The 17926-nt window shown below is 40.5% G+C and overlaps 1 protein-coding gene and 1 long non-coding RNA gene across 4 annotated transcripts; both read right to left on the bottom strand.

Annotated features, from left to right (window-relative positions):
• Nucleotides 1–689: 689 nt before the first annotated feature.
• LOC147326970 (uncharacterized) lies at nucleotides 690–14752 on the bottom strand. 3 transcript variants are annotated; one of them, XM_086294564.1, is made up of 17 exons: nucleotides 14186–14752; nucleotides 13371–13491; nucleotides 13125–13287; nucleotides 12814–13006; nucleotides 11395–11496; nucleotides 10428–10499; nucleotides 10158–10259; nucleotides 9207–9278; nucleotides 8937–9038; nucleotides 7999–8070; nucleotides 7729–7830; nucleotides 6758–6829; nucleotides 6488–6589; nucleotides 6171–6276; nucleotides 1882–2040; nucleotides 1747–1803; nucleotides 690–1317 (listed from the first exon to the last, which is right to left on the bottom strand). In XM_086294564.1, exons 1-17 carry the CDS (start codon nucleotides 14222–14224, stop codon nucleotides 1070–1072), a joined length of 1884 nt encoding a protein of 627 aa, XP_086150690.1. In that variant the 5' UTR covers nucleotides 14225–14752; the 3' UTR covers nucleotides 690–1069. The 3 variants fall into 3 exon arrangements, with proteins under 3 accessions (XP_086150690.1, XP_086150689.1, XP_086150688.1); XM_086294563.1 differs by lacking the exons at nucleotides 7729–7830; nucleotides 7999–8070; nucleotides 8937–9038; ... (6 more) ...; nucleotides 13371–13491; nucleotides 14186–14752 and adding exons at nucleotides 2339–4304; nucleotides 4405–4475 and having other exon boundaries at nucleotides 1747–1800; nucleotides 6758–6824; XM_086294562.1 differs by lacking the exons at nucleotides 7729–7830; nucleotides 7999–8070; nucleotides 8937–9038; ... (6 more) ...; nucleotides 13371–13491; nucleotides 14186–14752 and adding exons at nucleotides 2339–4304; nucleotides 4405–4475 and having other exon boundaries at nucleotides 6758–6824.
• Nucleotides 14753–14873: 121 nt separating this feature from the next.
• On the bottom strand, nucleotides 14874–17311 carry LOC147326971 (uncharacterized). The gene is made up of 3 exons (XR_015130010.1): nucleotides 17266–17311; nucleotides 16202–16331; nucleotides 14874–15705 (listed from the first exon to the last, which is right to left on the bottom strand). It is a non-coding gene; the product is annotated as an uncharacterized LOC147326971 (long non-coding RNA).
• Between the last annotated feature and the right edge of the window lie 615 nt (nucleotides 17312–17926).

Raw genomic sequence — 17926 nt, forward strand, 5'->3', positions numbered from 1 at the left:
TAAGTCAGAGAAATTGTTAGGTTTTGTATTGTTGATTGTCATTTATGCTTAGAAATATTTAACCATATATGCTTAGAGGTGTATAATCAATTGTGTAGTGATAGGATGTGTGATCTTTAGCAGGCTGCCTACATCCTGGGAGCATGGGAAGAGGTCGTACCTTGTCTTATTGTTTTATGGCAGGATAAACGTGGCTGTAGTTGTTTTAGGCTAAGTGCCTTTTGCTTAGATGAACTGTTGGACTTCCAGACCAGCAGGTTTAGGGAAGTTATTTATGGGGTGTCTCTCACACACACACACACACACACACACACACACACACACACACACACACACACACACACGGGTCTATGTGGTATGGCGGGACTATACTACGTCAATCCGCCCGGTGGTGGTTTAAGTGGACTACCCTTTTGAAAGGACTTAGAGCCAAGGGAGCGAGGTTAAAGTGTTCGAAAAAATCTGAAAAAAATTTGGGTCACTTCAGACCTCATACACTCCCTATAGAAGTCTAGATACACTGATACACACCAACCAGACTCTATTGTGTTTTCTGGAGACATTGTCCACTTGACAACAATGTGTTTTATGAGGTCCAAAAAAAACAATATTGGGTCTTTAAAGGGACAATGATGTAATATGTAAATAGCTCATCATTACCATGAATACACATCTGACAGGACACAGGATTACTGGAACATCATTTTATTAGTGTTCTTGGATCTGAACATTAATTTTAACCATAAATAAAAAAAGAAATCTATGGACAAAAATGCCCACGCTTCCCACAGAAATATAAAAATATAGAAAACAGAAAAATTAAAAACATTTCAAATGAATTTTAATAGTTTAAAGGTAAATATTAAGGGGAGAAAATATGCATTTATAATTTTTTATTTTAAATATAACCCGTCAAAAAAAACCCTAAATAAATTAAATGTAAAAATTATGAAATACAAACTACTTCTGTATTTAACAAGAACTTTTTTTTCTTTAAACAGAACATCAGTGTTAACAACAATTGGCAATCTGACCAAGATGTAAAACCACAGCTCTCTAAACAGTTATTTTAGTTCATTTTTTTCTGCCTTTTTGCAGTTAATCCTCTGTTTCTTACAAAATCTCTTATGTTTTGAACTGTTCTTCCTGCCAACACCGGATCTTCTACCAATTTGCAATGACTGCATTCATTTTTGGTGGCTAGTTTCCCTTCGTTTATGTGGTCTTTAAAATGCCTCATCACTGCAGCAACCTCAGCCTTGGACCACATGTTTTTGGGAGCTCTTCGGGAATTGTGGGATTGAGCAGCATTTTTCTCTGGAAGATATATAAAGTAGTAGTAGTTAAAACAAACAAAAAAACAAACAAAAAAAACAAAAAACATTTGGTGGTTAAAAGAATGGATGCTACCCTGTACTAACTTCTGAAATGTGTTGCTACCATCAATATCAAAACGAGCTAAAATTCTCTTTGAAAATTTATCAAATTTCTAAAATGAGACATTTAGTGTTCCGCTGTGAATAAAAGACTGAATAAAAAGTTGAATAAAAGTCTCTTGATGCATGCTCAATCATCCAGGTAAGTAAATCCCAAAACGTTGATTCTGTTAATCTGGACGTAGCGTTTTCAGTGGGAGAAACATTTTGTCACTCATCCAAGTGACTTTTTGCCACCACTCTGCAGTTTGCCATATGTTGCAAAGTGATGAAACAATAATAAGCTTAGAGAACCAACTGCACCCCTTACCTTCAGAGGGAGCAGCAGTCTCACTTGCTGCAGGCATTGTGAGTGGTCCTTCATCTGCTGATTACACAATTTGATTAAGTTTTAATATTTGTAACAAACATTTTATCCACAGAAACCAAGCTAGTGGTAACTTACCACAATCTACAGTGTCTTGGAGCTGCGCTGTGTTTGTGGAATCAGCTACTGCATGTACAGGCTCACTGGTGCCACACGCCAACATTGTGAGTGCTGTGTCATCATCATCTGATTCACTCTCACTGTCCTTTGTTTCAGCATCACTTAATGCAATTTCATCTGAGAAATTGTGGGAAAACCCCCCCAAAAAACCAAACACAAACCCCCCAAAAACCTCACATTAACAACGAGATATGACAAAATACAGAACAAATACTGGAAATTATAGTACATAGTTTTACTATTTAAGGCCACCACTCTGCAGTTTGCCAAATGTTGCAAAGTGATGAAACAATAGACTTCAAGAACCTTAAATCATGGACATTTAACAGAATGGTCTGTGCTTTTAGGTTTTAATTCTGTTGATAAAGCATAATATTCAACTACTGCCCTAATATTTGCTCCTTTCAATACAAACCTTCTATTTTGATCTCATCCAGTGATTTCCCCTGGATCTGGGAAAGTTGTCCTTTTTCCAGTGTTAAAAGCAGTTTGGAAATCTTGGCCAGCTGTGTTGTGGGAACTGGTAATCTGTAGAATTCGCGGTGAACGCGGATATCATGACCCAGGAAATCTGCAACCTGATCAAGTTCGTTGTTTTTCAAATTAAGGACTTGTGAGAGTGTGGCAACATGTTTTCTGAGCTGTGTCGATCTTAGATACTCAGGCTGCTTTGCTCCACACTGGTGTGCATGAACACGCAAGGAGTCCATTCCTCTGTAATGACTCATTGATCGGGGTCTTGCAAAGAGGTAGATATTAGTGGCACAAATACCACAGTCAGGCCTCCTACTAACCAGTAGTGACAGAGCATCCAGCATGCTTGGTGTTAGCAGAACTGGAACATTTCTGTCCCTTTTTCCCATTATTTCTATTCTACAGAAATAGTTACAGAGTCTCTGTTCCATTTCTGAGAGCCCCATGGCAACATCTGTGTGGAGTGCTGTTTTGTCTCTTTCAAGAAAACTTTTGAGGCGCATCTTTGAAACCTCTCCAGAACGTCTTCGGTTGAACACAATGATTTGTGAGAGTGTAACTTGTGCAAGTTGGGCATAATTCTGAGCTGTGGCTTCGTTCTCCAAGCTGCAAAAGGCACTTTCTGCAGATTTTTGAAGGTAGTGATGGAGAATCCGAACATCTTCTGTAAAGGGCAATGTTGATGGCTTGTTAAACTTTGCCTCACTCAATGTGTTCAAGGCACGGTGAGACACCATCTCAGACCATTTGGAGACATACAACTTCTTGAACGCATCAGTGGACTTGATTAGGGCTTCATCCTCTGTCATGAGGGCACGACAATGGATAATGTCAGACATTTTATGCAGTGTATGTCCCAGTTTCAGCGCAAGGCTTGGAGTTTTGTATGACAGTGTCTCTTCATCAAAACCTGAAACTTTCTTTACTGCTTGCACAACTCTCTGGAAATTAGCAGGCTTAATAGCTTCTTCCATGTTATGCACTGAGAATTCTGTGCGCAGACACAACAACAAACGTCCCGCTTCACGAAGCTTCTGTCGTATATAATCATACTTTGTAGGGTCTTGTCCATGTTTATTGTAGAGGGACTGGGCAAACTGAATAACAGTAAAGTCATTTCGCACAGCTGAGGCAATCTCATCTTGTTTCATAACAGCAAGAACCTTCCAGACTCCACTTGACACCTGCGGATAACACTGAGACTCCAGAGTTAAAGCCAGGCCGAGTACTTTGGTTCTTCCAGGTTCTTTATCCGTGTCATCTTTTGGTTTGTTAGGACATCTGCGGACATGTCTCCAAAGATCCTTGCGAACATACATCCCTTGACAATAAAAGCAATGAGCAAACTTTCCCTCTACTGCTTTAATCTTGGGTCTTCTCTTCACTTTCAGTGGTCCCACTCCACCATGCAAAACTGCAGCATTATGCTTAAAATTTCCCTTATTTCTCAATTTCTCTAACAGACTTTTACGCTCGTTTGAGTCTCTAGGCAGGGAAAATGCATGCACAACATCAGGAGCCGTTTTGTGCGTTTTCAGGTGGCGGGAAATTTTAGCTTGTGGTTTGCCACAAAAATAGCAGTAATTTCTTTTACTTAAAGTCATTTTTTCTGATTCAGTTTCGCAAAGCTCACTTTTATCTTGTGGCTTGTCCTTTGTCAAGTTGTGGATTAAATTCGTTGAATCTGATTGTTCATGCGCTTTGGAGATGTCATCTTGGCATAGCAGACCTTTTGATGTGCTTGGCAATAATGAGATGTCTTCATCTGAATCTTCATCATATGACTCTGAATCTGGCACATATTCTTCTTCTGATATGCTGTGGTTGCCATCATCATCGCTTGATATTTGATCCAGAACTGAATGTGGCAATCCATCCTCCCCTGAATATTCAGAAATTTCTTCTTTCTGGAATGTAAGAACAAAAGTTTTTTTAATTGATCAATACTTTAGACAGGTAAAAAATAAACTGAAAAAAAGTCAAGCCAAATATGAATGGGATACACACCTGTGTTGACTGGTGGCAATTCTGATTTGCCAATTTTGCAAGGCAAGATTTGTGCCAGACCCCTAAACAAACTGAAACACATTTTGATAGACTTAATTTAGCTTTGCAGTTCTATTTAAGTGAAGTAGTTTTTTGTCAAAGCATTGCAGTAATGTCAAATGCTGAAAAAAAAAAAAAAAAAAAAACTGTTCACATTAAGGATATTTTAATGACTACACATACACTGCTAATCCCCCTCCCCCCCCCCCCCCAAAAAAAGGACATCCCAGATGTGAATGAAGGAATTATTCTTATTAAATACTTTGTTCTTTAGGTAGTTGAGTGGCATGAAAGTGTGTAGTTGAATGTGTGTGGCCTCCAGATGCCTGTACGACTTCCCTACAATGCCTGGGCATGCTCGGGATGAGGTGGCGGATGGTCTCCTGAAGGATCTCCTCCAAGACCTGGACTAAAGCATCTGCCAACCCCTGGACAGTTTGTGGTGGATGGAGTGAGACATGATGTCCCAGATGTGCTCAATTGGATTCAGGTCTGGGGAACAGGCGGGCCAGTCCATAGCATCAATGCCTTTGTCATGGAGGAACTGCTGACATACTCCAGCCACATGAGGCCCAGTGTCGTCTCGCATTAGGTGGACCCCAGGGCCAAATGCACCAGCATGTGGTCTCACAAAGGGTCCGAGGACCTCATCTTGTTACCCAATGACAGTCAGGCTCTCTGGCAGGCACAGAAATGCCACCCCTCACCATTACTGACCCACTGCCAATATGATCATGCTGGAGGATGTTGCAGGCAGCAGAACATTCCCCACGGCATCTCCAGACTGTCACGTGCTCAGTTTGAACCTCCTTTCAGCTGTGAGGAGCATAGGGTGCCCGTGCTGAAGTTGCCAAACTTTGTGTTTTCTGGCAAATGCCAAACATCCTGCATGGTGTTGGACTGCAAGCTCAATCCCCACCTGTGGATGCTGGACCCTCAAGCCACCCTCATGAAGTCAGTTTCTGACCATTTGAGCAGACAGATGCACATTTGTGGCCTGTTTGAGGTCATTTTGCAGGGCTCCTCTTGTTCCTCCTTGCACAAAGGTGGAGGTAGCGGTCCTGCTGCTGGGTTGTTGCCCTCCTATGGCCTACTCCACATCCAGGTAGCACCTCCATGCTCTGGACACTACACTAACAGACACAGCAAACCTTCTTGCCACAGCTCACATTGATGTGCTACGCTAGATGAGCTGCACTACCTGAGCCCCTTGTGTGGGTTGTAGACTGTCTCATGCTACCACTAAAATGAAATCACCGCCAGCATTCAAAAGTGACCATAACATCAGCCAGAAAGCATAGGTGCTGAGAAGTGGTCTGTGGTCACCACCTGCAGAACCAGTCCTTTATTATGGTGAATTGACTATAATTTCCACTTGTTGTCTACTCTATTTGCAAAACAGCATGTGAAACTGGTTGTCAGTGTTACTTCCTAAGTGAACAGTTTGATTTCACAGAAGTGTGACTGACTTGGAGTAACATCGCATTGTTTAAGTGTTCCCTTTATTATTTTGAGCAGTTTATGTTATGGAATGGGGAATTGAGGACAATCCCAAGTATACCATTTTTACAAGGTCCTGCACCAATGAGGTAATACTGCATTTCTTTAATTAGACGTGACCACCCATTAATTAAAAAGGGAGCAGTGTTCATTTCAGCACGTCTTAACTTGTTGAACTCTATTAATGCTTTTTACTATACACTGTACCTATTCACTAAATGTCTCACCTTTGCACTTAAAGCCAAGCCACTTGAGGGAGGAAACCGGTCCCACACACTGAATGCACTTGTCCAAAGATGATATTGTTGTGCACACCAGACGATGATTGTGACACTGTTAGCAAAATATTGCAACATTTATTTATTTTGGACAGTTGGAAAGGTGTGTTTTCAATTCAGTTGCAGATATCAACTAATAAACTTCGTCCATGTAAATCACATCACACCCAGGTGACTGCCAAACACACACACACACACAGCATCCATAAAGAATGATGATAGATTAAATTATTAGTTCATTAAGTGGTACACTGGATTATATTTACCCTTTCAGGCTCTGGATGTTTCAGGTCCAGATCATTGTTTGGAAAGCTGTTTGGTTGCGGCTTTAGGCAGCTCACAGTCTTCTGAATCTGGCTGGTCTCAGTCTTCGTGTGTAACAGATAGAGAATGAAGACAAAAGAACAGTAATCTGACAGTTACTAAAAATGCATCACTCAAGAGGATGAATAGACCATTTCACTATCGGCAAATGGCGTAAGGTACACATCGTGCATGAGAAACATTCATTAAAATCTGTCCTAGGTCAATGTTACCTCTTCAAAATCTTGCACTGAAGAAGAATGCATGGCTTCTGAGCCTTGCTGAGGCATTTCTTCATCAAGATCCTACAACAAAGAAAAGATGGCACAAAGATTAGACCAAGTGCTCTTCTTGCAACTGTACTGGGCAGGCCTGTGCTTCTGTCTTTAATTTGCATGTGTGTGTGTGTGTGTGTGTGGGGGGGGGGGGGGGGGGGGGGGGGGCTTTCCACTCAAGAAATGTTTTCTTCTGAAAAAAATACTGGCTACAATAATTAACAACTGATTCCTTTGCAATCATCCATCCTCTTCCACTTATCCTTATCAGGATTGTGGGGTAGCAGTTTTGGGGCCTATACCAGCTACCATAGGGCAGTACAACCTGGACAGATCGCCAGTCTAACATGGAAGGACAAGCATTTGCATTCACACCAAAGGGCAGTTTTGAATCACCAGTTAACCTAACCCCATAAGCTACATCTTTGGACTGTGGGAAGAAGCCAGAGTACACAGCCAGAGAGAGCCCATGCACTAAAGCAGTAAAAAGTGCCTAAAACAAGTTAAGAAGTTGTATAGTACTATCTATCTTAATGTTCAAGCCTGAGTTTCAAAAAATTTCAACATAGAAACAAAGCACATGCAGTCAGCTCTGCATGCTGTAGGTCAAACTGTCAAGACATACGAGAAGACCCCTCCTAAAACCAGAGTGATGTCACCATGAAGCAAACTTTGACGGAGTCCCCCAATAACAGTGTGGTCCTCCTAAGTCACATTTGGGTGGTTAACACACACACACACACACACACACACACTCAGATGTTATCCAGACTTGCACTTTGAAACAATGAAAAGGACCTACAAGCCACGGTCCATGTAAATCACATCACACCCAGGTGACTGCCAAACACACACACACACAGCATCCATAAAGAATGATGATAGATTAAATTATTAGTTCATTAAGTGGTACACTGGATTATATTTACCCTTTCAGGCTCTGGATGTTTCAGGTCCAGATCATTGTTTGGAAAGCTGTTTGGTTGCGGCTTTAGGCAGCTCACAGTCTTCTGAATCTGGCTGGTCTCAGTCTTCGTGTGTAACAGATAGAGAATGAAGACAAAAGAACAGTAATCTGACAGTTACTAAAAATGCATCACTCAAGAGGATGAATAGACCATTTCACTATCGGCAAATAGCGTAAGGTACACATCGTGCATGAGAAACATTCATTAAAATCTGTCCTAGGTCAATGTTACCTCTTCAAAATCTTGCACTGAAGAAGAATGCATGGCTTCTGAGCCTTGCTGAGGCATTTCTTCATCAAGATCCTGCAACAAAGAAAAGATGGCACAAAGATTAGACCAAGTGCTCTTCTTGCAACTGTACTGGGCAGGCCTGTGCTTCTGTCTTTAATTTGCATGTGTGTGTGTGTGTGGGGGGGCTTTCCACTCAAGAAATGTTTTCTTCTGAAAAAAATACTGGCTACAATAGTTAACAACTGATTCCTTTGCAATCATCCATCCTCTTCCACTTATCCTTATCAGGATTGTGGGGTAGCAGTTTTGGGGCCTATACCAGCTACCATAGGGCAGTACAACCTGGACAGATCACCAGTCTAACATGGAAGGACAAGCATTTGCATTCACACCAAAGGGCAGTTTTGAATCACCAGTTAACCTAACCCCATAAGCTACATCTTTGGACTGTGGGAAGAAGCCAGAGTACACAGCCAGAGAGAGCCCATGCACTAAAGCAGTAAAAAGTGCCTAAAACAAGTTAAGAAGTTGTATAGTACTATCTATCTTAATGTTCAAGCCTGAGTTTCAAAAAATTTCAACATAGAAACAAAGCACATGCAGTCAGCTCTGCATGCTGTAGGTCAAACTGTCAAGAAATACGAGAAGACCCCTCCTAAAACCAGAGTGATGTCACCATGAAGCAAACTTTGACGGAGTCTCCCAATAACAGTGTGGTCCTCCTAAGTCACATTTGGGTGGTTAACGCACACACACACACACACTCAGATGTTATCCAGACTTGCACTTTGAAACAATGAAAAGGACCTACAAGCCACGGTCCATGTAAATCACATCACACCCAGGTGACTGCCAAACACACACACACACAGCATCCATAAAGAATGATGATAGATTAAATTATTAGTTCATTAAGTGGTACACTGGATTATATTTACCCTTTCAGGCTCTGGATGTTTCAGGTCCAGATCATTGTTTGGAAAGCTGTTTGGTTGCGGCTTTAGGCAGCTCACAGTCTTCTGAATCTGGCTGGTCTCAGTCTTCGTGTGTAACAGATAGAGAATGAAGACAAAAGAACAGTAATCTGACAGTTACTAAAAATGCATCACTCAAGAGGATGAATAGACCATTTCACTATCGGCAAATAGCGTAAGGTACACATCGTGCATGAGAAACATTCATTAAAATCTGTCCTAGGTCAATGTTACCTCTTCAAAATCTTGCACTGAAGAAGAATGCATGGCTTCTGAGCCTTGCTGAGGCATTTCTTCATCAAGATCCTGCAACAAAGAAAAGATGGCACAAAGATTAGACCAAGTGCTCTTCTTGCAACTGTACTGGGCAGGCCTGTGCTTCTGTCTTTAATTTGCATGTGTGTGTGTGTGTGTGTGTGGGGGGGGGGCTTTCCACTCAAGAAATGTTTTCTTCTGAAAAAAATACTGGCTACAATAGTTAACAACTGATTCCTTTGCAATCATCCATCCTCTTCCACTTATCCTTATCAGGATTGTGGGGTAGCAGTTTTGGGGCCTATACCAGCTACCATAGGGCAGTACAACCTGGACAGATCACCAGTCTAACATGGAAGGACAAGCATTTGCATTCACACCAAAGGGCAGTTTTGAATCACCAGTTAACCTAACCCCATAAGCTACATCTTTGGACTGTGGGAAGAAGCCAGAGTACACAGCCAGAGAGAGCCCATGCACTAAAGCAGTAAAAAGTGCCTAAAACAAGTTAAGAAGTTGTATAGTACTATCTATCTTAATGTTCAAGCCTGAGTTTCAAAAAATTTCAACATAGAAACAAAGCACATGCAGTCAGCTCTGCATGCTGTAGGTCAAACTGTCAAGAAATACGAGAAGACCCCTCCTAAAACCAGAGTGATGTCACCATGAAGCAAACTTTGACGGAGTCTCCCAATAACAGTGTGGTCCTCCTAAGTCACATTTGGGTGGTTAACGCACACACACACACACACACACTCAGATGTTATCCAGACTTGCACTTTGAAACAATGAAAAGGACCTACAAGCCACGGTCCATGTAAATCACATCACACCCAGGTGACTGCCAAACACACACACACACAGCATCCATAAAGAATGATGATAGATTAAATTATTAGTTCATTAAGTGGTACACTGGATTATATTTACCCTTTCAGGCTCTGGATGTTTCAGGTCCAGATCATTGTTTGGAAAGCTGTTTGGTTGCGGCTTTAGGCAGCTCACAGTCTTCTGAATCTGGCTGGTCTCAGTCTTCGTGTGTAACAGATAGAGAATGAAGACAAAAGAACAGTAATCTGACAGTTACTAAAAATGCATCACTCAAGAGGATGAATAGACCATTTCACTATCGGCAAATAGCGTAAGGTACACATCGTGCATGAGAAACATTCATTAAAATCTGTCCTAGGTCAATGTTACCTCTTCAAAATCTTGCACTGAAGAAGAATGCATGGCTTCTGAGCCTTGCTGAGGCATTTCTTCATCAAGATCCTGCAACAAAGAAAAGATGGCACAAAGATTAGACCAAGTGCTCTTCTTGCAACTGTACTGGGCAGGCCTGTGCTTCTGTTTTTAATTTGCATGTGTGTGTGTGTGTGTGTGGGGGGGGGGGGGGGGGGGGGGGGCTTTCCACTCAAGAAATGTTTTCTTCTGAAAAAAATACTGGCTACAATAGTTAACAACTGATTCCTTTGCAATCATCCATCCTCTTCCACTTATCCTTATCAGGATTGTGGGGTAGCAGTTTTGGGGCCTATACCAGCTACCATAGGGCAGTACAACCTGGACAGATCACCAGTCTAACATGGAAGGACAAGCATTTGCATTCACACCAAAGGGCAGTTTTGAATCACCAGTTAACCTAACCCCATAAGCTACATCTTTGGACTGTGGGAAGAAGCCAGAGTACACAGCCAGAGAGAGCCCATGCACTAAAGCAGTAAAAAGTGCCTAAAACAAGTTAAGAAGTTGTATAGTACTATCTATCTTAATGTTCAAGCCTGAGTTTCAAAAAATTTCAACATAGAAACAAAGCACATGCAGTCAGCTCTGCATGCTGTAGGTCAAACTGTCAAGAAATACGAGAAGACCCCTCCTAAAACCAGAGTGATGTCACCATGAAGCAAACTTTGACGGAGTCTCCCAATAACAGTGTGGTCCTCCTAAGTCACATTTGGGTGGTTAACACACACACACACACACACACACACACTCAGATGTTATCCAGACTTGCACTTTGAAACAATGAAAAGGACCTACAAGCCACGGTCCATGTAAATCACATCACACCCAGGTGACTGCCAAACACACACACACACAGCATCCATAAAGAATGATGATAGATTAAATTATTAGTTCATTAAGTGGTACACTGGATTATATTTACCCTTTCAGGCTCTGGATGTTTCAGGTCCAGATCATTGTTTGGAAAGCTGTTTGGTTGCGGCTTTAGGCAGCTCACAGTCTTCTGAATCTGGCTGGTCTCCGTCTTCGTGTGTAACAGATAGAAAATGAATATACAGTGCATTTTTGAAGAGGCTTTTGAAACATTAAATAAACTGTATGAGAAAGATAAGTTTCAAGCTATTGTCTTTAAAATATTCACTGTCATGTATAGAGAATTTAAGGCCCTATGATTAAGAGACAAATAGTGTGATTTCTTTATTTTTTAAGCCATTGCTAAAGGAGTAAAACAATCACCTGTAGCAGCAACGAACTGTCACTAGGGCCCATTTATCTTCAAGGGACAAAATTTAAAATGAATCTAACTAAAGAGGCTACACAGCAAAATCTCCAGTGTTAAATTAACACTAGAGAGTGTCTATATGGGTCCACACAACACTGTTGAGTGTTGAATTAACACTTTTGACAGTGTTATATGTTTAAAAGTAACCTAGTCAGTTTTGAAGATTAACAAAGACTAACACTGAGCAGTGCTGATTTTCTAACACTGGAATATTTCTAACATTTTGAGTTATTTTCCAGTGTTAGAAAATCAGCACTGCTCAGTGTTAGCCATTGTTAATCTTCAAAACTGACTAGGTTACTTTTAAACATATAACACTGTCAAAAGTGTTAATTTAACACTCAACAGTGTTGTATTTAACACTCAGAGGTGTGGACCCTTATAGACACTCTCCAGTGTTAATTTAACACTGGAGATTTTGCTGTGTAGAATCACATTAAACATCAATCACTGTTAAAATCTAGAAACCGAAAGCCATTTTTTATTTCTGCATACCTGCTGATATTTTTTTAGTGCTTTTAGAGGGCTTTGATGTGGCAGCCATCACAATTGCCTGTTTTCCATTAGTACCTACCCCTGTTTTTCCAGTAGGTTATAGTACCATGTAGTTTTTCAGTAACTACTGCACCAAGGTTCCAAGTGATCCAAAGTGATCAGAAAATTTGACATAGACTGAATGCCACCAGGTGGCTGGTCAATGGTGTCACTCGATAAGTTATGAGTGCGCCTCCTTCGTGAAAATCCAAGCCATCATTTTTGAAACTCTGAAATGTTTGAAATAGCGACCAAAATTAACAGCGTGATCCCTGAATTGAACACTAAAGTATAGACTGAGCAGCAGGCATTTTGTCACCTTGACGTCCATGCTTGCTGTGGCATTTATATCACTGGATGCTCGGCTGCATTGCTATAGTTACCCCAGGCACAGTAGGTGATACTCAATTTCAGTGAAAAACTAGATGCCCTAAGTCACGTTAAGCCAATTTGAGTAGGTACAAATGTAAAAATGGCTTAGGGTATGCAATTTATCAGTTCCAAAAAGTACAATTGTAGAAATACCTTGCATCTCCAGAGCCAATCCGAGTCACCATAATTATAGTCTATTTCTTCGCCTGGACTTATGTCTCTGCTTGCAAATAAGCATAGATGGGGCTTTCCATTGATATTTAATATTTTCATCTTAGCACTTGGACTGATGTGGTTGTCGTTGACAAGTCTGCCTAATGACCCATCTTCTTGAGATGCATCCACACTGTGGGGTTAGGCAAAAAAGTATTAGCTTAACTAGTTAGTTAGGAAGCTTTTTTTTTCATAAATCAAAAGCAATGTGTCATTTAATCTTAATCAAACTACACTGATATAATACGCACCACCAGAGTTTTCCATCAAACTTGAATTCAAACATGAACACCTTCAGGCTGTCATGATAAACTCTGTGTCTCCGCTCACATTCTTCTTTTGTTATGAGTTTACCTCTGTATTCCAAAAGAAAGTCTCCTTTTTGGAATGGAACAGTCGTGAAAATGCCCCGACCTGAATTGCAGAGGCATACCAAGTGAGTGACAAAAGACAAAGTGACAAACTCCAAATCTAATCCAAACTAAAGACCAACTTACCTTTGAAGGCATTTATGTAGTGGATATCAAGTCCCAGTTTGTCCCTTCCAGCAGAAACATGACAGACTGCATCCTCCCGTGGAGGAATGCGTCTCCTTCGCATGTTCTCCTGTACGATTGGCTGTATTACCAAAGCATATAAAGTATTACGATTATCGTCATCATTGTCATCATCATCAGTAGTAGCAGAACTAGCAGTAGTGTAGTTTACAGCATAAACACAGCTGACTTATTCATAGTGCTAATTTATGCCTTCTTTTAAAATGTTAAAGGCCTAGTACTCAAAATGGCGACATGTGACATTTCTGTAATGGCGACTGCAGAGAGTGATACAAGTACTGAGAAAGCTTAGGCATCAAAACTGTAAGAAGTTTTTTCTTCAGGCATATAAATAAATACACGACTAAATACACTTATACCCTTGCTTTTATTTTAGGGCTGTCAGCAGAATGGACAGACATTGGACAAACTGCCCGAAATTAGCTAACAGCGACATCAGGGATTTTGACTCAGACTGCGCTGGTTTAATTGTTAATCGCGTTAGTCGCGATGTCGGCATTAACACGTTTAAGCCACAATAATGCTTTAACACCGAGTAAATCCTAACACGGGTTAGCCCGCTTTATCGCGTTGACGCGGTTAGTCGTCAGCCCTATTTTATTTACTCAATGACAAACGCTGGGGCCGTTTTACTTCTTCAAAGACTCACTAACAGTCCATAAAGCATAAATTAAACCAGTTTAATATAGGCCTGTGCACCTATAATTTCATATAGTATTAAAGTCATGGTGCATTTTACATTAAAAAAGGCTTACCTTTGTGTTTTTAATCCGTCTTCGTATTGCCGTCGACATACACTTGTTAAAGGGCACGCGCGCGAAAGTTGTGGCGCCGTTTCCTGTAGGTACCGCCTATATATATAGCCTACCAATCACAATGACTTCCGGCCGTGTGTATTGAAAATGTGTATTAAATTGCAGTACCTACACACATCCACTCTAACTCGAAACGTCGCTGTGCAATACACTGGAATACACAAAAATCAGGTGAGGGGTATAGGTGGACTTTTAAGAAAATCAGAAAATCTTTTAATTATAGTTTAATAAATGAATTTACACTACAGTTTAAGCAAATACAGGTCAAAAGATAAATAATGACCTCATAAGAAGTAGAAAAAATTATTATTTAGACACTTAAAAATGCATTTACAAGTCATGTTTTAGGGGGACACATGAATACACAGCAAAAAGTCGAAATGTCCCCGGAGCCCAGGTACAGCGCAGGTCAAATGTCAATCCATACCACATAGACGCACTCACACACACACACACACACACACACACACACACACACACACACACACACACACACACACACACACACACACACACACACACACGTGTTTTCGTGATATATCAGTACGTATGACAAAAATGTGACAAATGGGAACGTGCCTTTCCGAAGGTCCTAGAGGCATGGGAATCTCAAAAAATTTGACCCATGCTTCCAGGAACACACCCATCTGTTGAGATTTTGGCTAGGGCTAAATTTTGGTCAAACCTGAATTTAATGCTACTTGTGAGGACACTGTCAGGTTTATGTGACTTATGAGTACCATAAGGTCACACACAGATATTTCATGTTTAGGTGAATTGTGAAGCCCATGGAAACACATAATTTTCAAGTATACATGACTTATAAGGACCAGGTAACGGTAGGTTCTGCATTTTTAGCTTGGCTCCTTTTGAGATTACAATATAATAGACATGGATGCACAATAGTAATGCTCACCAGTTGGGTAACTTCTGACAGAAATATCAGACATTTATGTGTTAATAAAACAGTAAATCTGAGCTGTGTAAAGACTTTAAAAAAAAAAAAAAGACATGGGTCAAATGTGGTCAGTCTACTTTTTAAGTCTTGATATTGTAATGCATTAATTCATTTTGTAGTGAATGTTCATGTGAATAAAAACGTGGAACATTATCTGCCTTTTTTATCATTTAATTGCAAAAAGCACCCAGCATAAACCACAGATTTATGAGTAAGAACAATGCAATACAGAAAACTGCAATACTGACATAACTGTGGAAGTAACAAAGTATCTCTCTTGCTTGTTTCTTTTTTTCTTGCATCTTTCTTTTAATGCTATGATCCTGTTGTGGCTGTAGTACCTTATGACAACCCAGTCTCTGCCTTTCAGAGCTGCCGGCTCTGCTTGGAGGCAGCAGTCACATTCCTTTTTACCTGGTACTTTGCAGCTTTTTATGAAGTGAAACGTGCCGCTCAGCAACCTTCACTTCATCATTTGTCCACTTGCTTCTCACCGTCCCAGCTGTCATAAATGGAAACAAAAGAAAATATCTTAATGTGAATGCAAGAAAAGATAGAAAATATTCTAGTTTATAATGTGAATACAAAATGTTCTTAAACCTTGCTTTCTACTGGAGCACTTTAAAGGAGCAATAAGCACAATTCATCATACTTAGGTTGAAGGAATTAAAAATGACTATGTGAAGAACTAGAGGTGTAATTACATCTGGAGTACAGCATGAAGTCACAATCCCTCTCTCTGTGTTGATCTCCAGCCATAGACTTTGGTTTGGTTCACAGGCAGTGCAAAACAGCACACCTAGCAGTGAAAAGATATTGCTTATTGCTCCTTTAAGGATGCTTGGAATGAACCATTTGAAGTGCTGTGTTCTGCTGGGAATCAAATAAGATGAAATGATTTATGATAAAAGCTCTGAATAGTGTCATGTCTGAAAACAAACTTGTTCTTTGATCACAAGTATATTAACCTAAAACATTTTGTATTTGGGTGCCTTTACCCCTTCTTGGTGAAGTGTTGCTAATGTTTTTGTTGTCCAGGGTGATTGAGGCAGAGGTGCCCTTCATGTTGTCCAGGGCAGCTGAGTAAAGCGTGTGGCTTGGAACCCCCGGAATACTTGGTCCTTGAGCCTTTGAAAAGTAACAGTGAAATATGAGAATCAATGCATGCAATAGGTCTGTTTGCTTTTTTCTCTGCATTGTAGGCAAAGTCAGCGTTGGGCAGTGTGTAATTCTACATTAAGGGGCTAAGGGGCGATCGTGGCTCAAGAGTTGTAATCAGAAGGTTGCCGGTTCGAGCCCCAGCTCCGACAGTCTCGGTCGTTGTGTCCTTGGGAAAGACACTTCACCTGTTGCCTACTGGTGGTGGTCAGAGGGCCCGGTGGCTCCAGTGTCCGGCAGCCTCGCCTCTGTCAGTGCGCCCCAGGGTGGCTGTGGCTACAATGTAGCTGCCATCACCAGTGTGTGAATGTCTGTGTGAATGGGTGGATGACTGGATGTGTAAAGCGCTTTGGGGTCCTTAGGGACTAGTAAAGCGCTATATAAATATAGGATATTTACCATTTGATATGAATATTTTACATGTGAACATAATCTACTAATAATACTCATCACAGTGTGATTGTTTGAAATCGGATAGAGTGTTATTACCTTCATGACAAACATCCCTGCTGTTCAGTTTCAATGTAACACAAACTAGAGTTGTTGGTTCTACCAATTGAGAAAGGCTAAAAAAAAAAAACAAATTCATGTCCTTCACAACTTAAAACAATCTGAGGACAATGTAACACAGAAATATCAAATTTAGTAGGAATAAAGATCAAGCTGATGCTTTAAAGGGAAAGTTAGGACTAACAAATGATATGCCAATTTCTTTCTCCTAAGATGTTCACAAACAAGTAATGCTAATGTTGAATATGGGAAACTTTCAATCAAACTGATTATTTTAATATAATCAAAGGGCACTTAATTTATGCACTAGGCCCAACTGACACATATACTTGATGCCAAATACAAAAAAATAATGTGTAACCTGTTGGAAGAATGAAGTGGGTGTGTCACTCACCAATTGGTCTGAAGGAGGTTGAGACAGGACCTCGGCACTTGGTGTCTGCAACAAAAGACAACAATATAACGTCAGAAACATTCTCTAGTATAAATCCCGACTATTTAACCCTCGTTTTACCCTAGCGAAAAAAGGGACCCGCTTGGGTAACTTTGGATTTTTGATTCTCAATATATCAGTCATTTTAAAGACTAGTTGCATGAAACTTGGCCAGGATGTGTGTTTTAGGATTATTTTTGAAATTCAATGATCCCCTCTATGGTGTGGTGTATAGTAAAGAAGATTCACATATGTACTACCTCCTTTTACCCTTGTATCCGTTTGGGCCCCATTGACTCCCATTATAGTCACATATTTTCGATATACTGTAATCCTGACATGCGATAATGCCTTTCTCGTGAATACCTAATGGATCTAAGCCTCAGCCTTCAAAATAAAGGAAAAATAGGGTTTGGATCAAATGAGCACAATATTAGGTACAGCACCACCATAGACATTTTCAGTGCTTTTGAATGGAGGACATGGTTATCTTACTATGCAAAATACATGACAATAAAACAGCTGACCACCATAAAATAGTCTTGATGTAGTGGAACTGATATAAGAGAGTGGTGTGAATGTGATTGAGTAATATATATATATATATATATATATATACATA

The sequence above is a fragment of the Aulonocara sp. 'chitande type north' Nkhata Bay genome, linkage group LG6 (genome assembly GCF_057382095.1).
Source record: "Aulonocara sp. 'chitande type north' Nkhata Bay isolate Kocher_YH1m ecotype deep benthic linkage group LG6, A_spYH_male_GT1.1, whole genome shotgun sequence".
Classification (NCBI taxonomy): domain Eukaryota; kingdom Metazoa; phylum Chordata; class Actinopteri; order Cichliformes; family Cichlidae; genus Aulonocara; species Aulonocara sp. 'chitande type north' Nkhata Bay.